Source organism: Humulus lupulus, chromosome 3 (assembly GCF_963169125.1).
Source record: "Humulus lupulus chromosome 3, drHumLupu1.1, whole genome shotgun sequence".
Lineage (NCBI taxonomy): Eukaryota > Viridiplantae > Streptophyta > Magnoliopsida > Rosales > Cannabaceae > Humulus > Humulus lupulus.
In genome coordinates this window covers 139,985,158-139,991,391 of record NC_084795.1, presented here as the reverse complement: position 1 = coordinate 139,991,391, position 6,234 = coordinate 139,985,158, and the positions used below count along the sequence as shown (strand labels likewise).

General features: G+C 33.4%; 2 protein-coding genes across 2 annotated transcripts; both read left to right on the top strand.

Annotated features, from left to right (window-relative positions):
- Nucleotides 1-986: 986 nt before the first annotated feature.
- LOC133825094 (uncharacterized) lies at nt 987-2,647 on the top strand. Its single transcript, XM_062258087.1, has 2 exons — nt 987-1,843; nt 1,951-2,647. The coding sequence occupies exons 1-2, from the start codon at nt 987-989 to the stop codon at nt 2,645-2,647; spliced, it is 1,554 nt and encodes a 517-aa protein (XP_062114071.1).
- Nucleotides 2,648-2,659: 12 nt separating this feature from the next.
- Nucleotides 2,660-3,369, top strand: LOC133825093 (uncharacterized). Its single transcript, XM_062258086.1, has 3 exons — nt 2,660-2,695; nt 2,758-3,057; nt 3,310-3,369. Exons 1-3 carry the CDS (start codon nt 2,660-2,662, stop codon nt 3,367-3,369), a joined length of 396 nt encoding a protein of 131 aa, XP_062114070.1.
- The last annotated feature ends 2,865 nt before the right edge of the window (nt 3,370-6,234 follow it).

The window sequence follows — 6,234 nt, the reverse complement described above, 5'->3', positions numbered from 1 at the left end:
TATACCACGAGCAGGAGCTTGGGGGGCAGATGTACGCCCTGATTTTCCCACGGGCTGATTAGCAGGCCGAGCTTCGGACTAATCATGGTTAGTCCATAAACATCCCCAGACCGGAGCTCCTGTCTTGAGGTCGTACCCCCCTTAGCTCGAGGAATCCTCAAGGACTCGCCAAGACTCGCAAGGACTGGAGCAAGGAATCGGAAGGCTGAAGGTCAGGTCAAATGCACAGCTCGTGGTACGAGCTAGATATGGAGGCTATGACCCCTTGTAAAGTCAACACACGCAAGATAAACGTGCATATATCTGACATCATGTGTCCGATATCTCCCTGACTTCTCGGACACGCAGCAGGAACGTGCATGTTCAGACACCCACGGCTGGGTTGGGCCGTGCGGCCCATTATCTCCTTACCTATCGATTTGACCACACTTATGTGTCAGGTATAGGAATTAATCATGAATGTCACAGAGTTGATAGGACAAATAAGAAGGTCACAGGATGACCTCCTTACCAACTTCCAGGTGCCTTCTCCTATAAATATGGAGACCCTGGGAGTTGATAAGGGTTGGAAAAATAATCCCTTATAAGAAATACTTTGTAACCAAATACTGAGTATAGATCAATAATATTGACTAGTGGAGTAGAAGGATTTTAACCTTTGAACCACTTAAAAACCGTGTCTTGAGTCACCCCGTTCGTCCCCTAAGATCATACATCTATTTCGGTTCACGTTTAGCACTAATCATTTTCTCTCATTCTCTTAATTACCTGTTGGCGAAGAACCGCGTCAACAGTTGTGTTATTTTTTATTGCAGGAAATGGATAAGATAATGTTATTTGTAGTTTTTAACGAAAGATGGAATGCAAACAACAAATATATTGATGGTGGAAAAGGATATCAAGTACGTGGAATTGGTAAATAAGATATACAAAGAGCTTAGATTGAATGAAGATTGATTTCAACAAACTTGATTTTTGATGCAAATATGGATACAAGCAAAGGAATGAAGATAGAAAGTGATGAGAATTTACAAGTTTATCCAAACTTGAACAAGACTCTGGAAGAGTTGAAAAAATGTCCTCTCATTGTTGAAGTAGAACAGAGAAACCAAACCATTTCTTTGCCAAGAGAAGCTAGCATTCCATCTGCTTTAGCAAGCAATGCAACAAGTCACAGTTTGACTCTCACAGACCCCAATACGAATACTGCAAGCACTAGCAAGATGAAGAGCGCCTCAACACAAGAATCCAACAAAATTACAGAACACGGGCAAGAAGCTCAATCACCTCTGCATGTGTTGCCGAATATGGAGATTGAAGACATAAGAGTCAATTATGTTTTCAAGAATAAGACTGATCTAAAACACACACTTGCGAAAATAGCCATCAAGAAACACTTTCAGTACAGAATTGAAAAATCATGTTCAGAAGCATTTTGGGCAAAATGCATAGATGACAATTGTGGCTGGTATGTACGTGTAAGAAGCTCAAAAGTATCAGACTACTTTCGAGTTATCAAATACCATAAACACCACACATGCTCCTTAAATCACAGAAATTTTGAAAATAGACAAGCAAGTGCAAAAGTCATCAGTAGTTACTTCAAAGAGAAGTTTCGTGACCCAGGATCAACCTATCGACCAAGGAAAATAATACGAGACATGAGAGATGAACATGGGGTAGGTGTAACGTACAATAAAGCATGGAGAGCAAAAACACTTGCAGTTGATGATGTTAGAGGGTCAAATGAGGAAAGTTATGCATTGTTACCTTCATATTTGTATATGCTACAGTTGGCCAACCCAGGAACTATCACAAGAGTATGTAAAGATGAAGAAAACAGGTATGAATAATATTTATGATTTGCATTCCTATATTCAGGGCTTTACTGTTTACAATCCATATCTTACATCTCTAGGAATTGGTTGTTTTTTTCTTTAAATTTTACAGGTTTAAATACATGTTTATTGCTTTTGGTGCTTCATTGGATGGATGGAAGCAATGTAGACCAGTTATAGTGGTAGATGGAACATTTTTAAAGACGAAATGTGGAGGTACACTATATGCAGCTTGTGTTAAAGATGGAAACAATCAAATTTTTCCGCTCGCCTTTGGAATTGGGGATTCAGAAAATGACAATGCATGGATATGGTTCTTTACAAGACTAAAAGAAGCAATAGGAGATCGAGAAAACTTGTGCATAGTATCCGACAGGCATAAAAGCATCAAAAATGCAGTTGAACAAGTGTATCCTGGTGTATATCATGGAGTTTGTCTTTATCATTTGAAGCAAAATCTAAGGACTAAGTTTAGGGGATTACATGTGCATGCCATATTTGAAACTGCTTCAAGAGCGTACTCAGCTCAAGAATATTATTCTGCCATGGTTGAATTACAGAAAATTAGCCCTGAAATGACCACTTATCTTTTGGAAGCAAAACCAGAAAAATGGGCTCGGCCATTCTTTCCAACGAAAAGGTATAACATTCTTACAAGTAACATTGCCGAATCTATAAATCTAGCAATTGTGCATGCGAGAGAATTGCCTATAACATCATTAATAGAAGCTATAAGAGAGATGCTTCAAAGATGGTTTTCAACAAGAAAAGAAGCAGCAATCAACCAATTTATTGAAGTGACAAAATGAGCAAATGATGAAATGGAGATCAAACTTGATGTGACATTTCGAATGAAGGTATGTTATTAAAGTTACATTTATTTTCTTTTTGTTCGGCTTTTAAATTTATTGCTTCACAGGTAGATGCAATTGATGCAATGAAATCTAGTGTCACATATGGTGATCGAGTGTTTGTTGTCGACTTGGAACAACATATGTGCACATGCAATGAATTTCAACTAGAGGGAATTCCATGTGCACATGCTATTGCAACAATTGAAAGCAAGTACTTGGACAAGTACAAATTTTGCTCAAATTGGTATAAAAATTCTGTTTTGAAAGAGACATATGCAGGATCAATTAATCCTCTTCCAGATAAAGTTGATTGGAGTGTCCCTGATGAAATTATAGGAGATAGCATGAAAGCTCCAAAATTCAAAGTAAAACAAGGACGTCCCAAGAAAAAAAGAATTCCATCAACAGGAGAATTTTCCAAGCATGTTTGAACAGTCAAGTGTGGAAATTGCGGAATATTGGGACATAATAGAAAGAATTGTAAAAGCCAACCAATTCTAAAAGAAGGATAACATTGAGTTGTGAATTGCATACATATCATGATCATTGAGATTGATTATTGTCCTTGAGTACAGTGCATTATGCATGAAAGCATGAACTGTTGTTATCTGTTGCAGTCTAAAGACTATAAAGATGCAATGTTATACATATTTGTTGCGTTGTGGACTTGTGGATAAGAATGTGTATACATTTATTAAAGTACATCTTGTTTTTTATTATATTATTATGTATTTAATTTATGAAAAATAGGAATTGATATTAGTGAGAGATGAATTTGACAGAAAAAGGTTAGAAAAGATGATAGATTATCATCTAGAAATTATGACAAATTTATCAATTAATCTTATTTATTTAAGGCTTGCGGTTTAAATTTCTAGGCAAGGTGTTTAAATTTAAAGCTTAGAGGTTTAAATTTTAAGCTTAGGGGTTTAAATTTAAAACATAGTTGGTTAAATAGAGTTGGATTATAAATAGAGCTTAATGGATAAAAATTTGATACCATTTAGCCTTGTGGTTCAAAATTTGATTCCATTTAGCCATGTGGTTCAAAATTTGAAGCCATTTGCATTGTGGTTTAAAGTTTTAGGAAAGTGGTTTACATTTAAACCTTAGTGGTTTAAATTTAAAGCTTAGTGGTTTAAATTCTTAGGCAAGTGGTTTAAATTTAAAGCTTAACGGTTTAAATTTAAAACTTAGTTGTTTAAAGAGACTTGGATTATAAAAATAGCTTAATGGATAAAATCTTTTAATTTTGAGTTCAAAATTAGATGCCATTTATCCCGCCGCGGCGCATAGTACCTTTACACAATAGAGCCGCGACGCTCAGAATGAAAGAAAAAAATGGCAATTTAAATCACTGTGCGCCGCAGCTCTAATTTATTTGGGCCGCAGCGCAAATTTCGTACCCTTAATAATATATATAATTTTTTTTTTTTTGCCAATCACAACTTCTTGTCTAATTTTTTTACCAATAAAGAAATTAGGTTTAAATTTAAATTTAAAGAATAGGGGTTTAAATTTAAAATGTAATGATTAAAGAGAGTATGTTTATGATTTAAGCCTAAAGGATTAAAACTTAAACCTTGTGGATTAAATTTTGATGTCATTTAAGTTTATTGGTTCATAGCTTAAGCCATTTGAGGCTTGCGGTTTAAATTTCTAGGCAAGAGGTTTAAATTTTAAGCCTTGTGATTTAAATTTAAAGTTCAGTGGTTTAAATTTAAAACATAGTTGGATTATAAATAGAGCTTGATGTATAAAAATTTGATGACATTTAGCCTTGTGGTTCAAAATTTGATTCCATTTAGCCATGTGGTTCAAAATTTGATGTCATTTGCATTGTGGTTTAAAGTTTTAGGAAAATGGTTTACATTTAAACCTTAGTGGTTTAAATTAAAAAACTTTGGTTTAAAGAAACTTGGATTATAAGTAGATCTAAATGTATAAAAATTTGATTCAATTTAGCCTTGTGGTTCAAAATTTGATGCCATTTAGCATTGAGGATCAAAATTTGATGCTATTTGGATTGTGGTTTAAAGTTTTAGGCAAGTGGTTTAAATTTAAACCTTAGTGGTTTACATTTAAAGCTTAGGGGTTTAAATTTTAAACATTGAGGGTAAAAGAGACTTGGATAATAAATAGAGCTGAATGTTTAAAAATTCATAAATTGTGGTTCAAAATTTGATGTTATTTAGCCTTGTGGTTCAAAAATTGATACCATTTAGCCTAGTGGTTCAATATTTGATGCCATTTGGTTTGTGGTTTACATTCTTAGGTAAGTGGTTTAAATTTAAAGCAAAATGGTTTAAAATTAAAGCTTAGTGGTTTAAATAGACTTGGATTATAAATAGAGCTTAATGGATAAATTTTTTAAAATCACGATTAAAATTTGGTGCCATTTACCCCGCCGCGGCACACAGAACCTTTAGACATTAGAGCCGCGACGCTCAGAATGTAACAAAAAATGGCAATTAATGTCACTGTGCGCCGCGGCTCTAATTGATGTGGGCCGCGACGCACAGTTTATACCTAAAATAAAATATATAATTTATTATTTATTTTTTTTTTGCCACTAACAACTTCTAGTCTAAAATTTTTGACCAATAAAGAAATTAGGTTTAAATTTAAAGGTTTGGATTTTAAAATTAAAGTTTAGTGGTTTAAATTTAAAAATAATTGGTTAAATAGAGTTTGATTATAAGAAGAGCTTAATGGATAAAAATTTGATACCATTTAGCCATGTGGTGTAAAGTTTAAGACAAGTGGTTTAAATTTAAACTTTAGTGGTTTAAATTTAAAGCTTAGTGGTTTAAATTTAAAACATTGAGCGTAAAAGAGACTTGGATTATAAAAAGAGCTGAATGGATAAAAATTCATAAATTGTGGATCAAAATTTTATAATATTTATCCTTGGGGTTCAAAATTTGATGCCATTTAGCTTAGGGGTTCAAAATTTGATGCCATTTAGCCTAGGGGTTTAAAATTTGATGCCATTTGGTTTGTGGTTTAAACTCTTAGGCAAGTGCTTTAAATTTAAAGCTTAGCGGTTTAAATTAAAAACATTGTGGTTTAAAGAGACTTGGATTATAAATATAGCTTAATGATTAAAAATTTATAAATTATGGTTCAAAATTTGAAGCCATTTAACCTTGGGGTTCAAAATTTAAGTCATTGTTGTCTAAAGAGACTAGGATTATAAATAGAGCTTAACAGAAAAATTTATAAATTATGGTTTAAAATTTGATTCCATTTAGAGTTGTGGTTCAAAATTTGATTCCATTTAGCTATGTGGTTCAAAATTTGATGCCTTTTGGATTGTGGTTTAAAGTTGTAGGCAAGTGGTTTAAATTTAAACCTTAGTGGTTTAAATGTAAATCTTAATGGTTTAAAATTCATAACATTGAGGGTAAAAGAGGCTTTGATTATGAATAGAGCTGAATGGAAAAAAATTCATAAATTATGGATCAAAATTTGATGATATTTAGCCTTGTGGTTCAAATTTTTATGCCATTTAGCTCAGAGGTTCAAAATTTGATGCCATT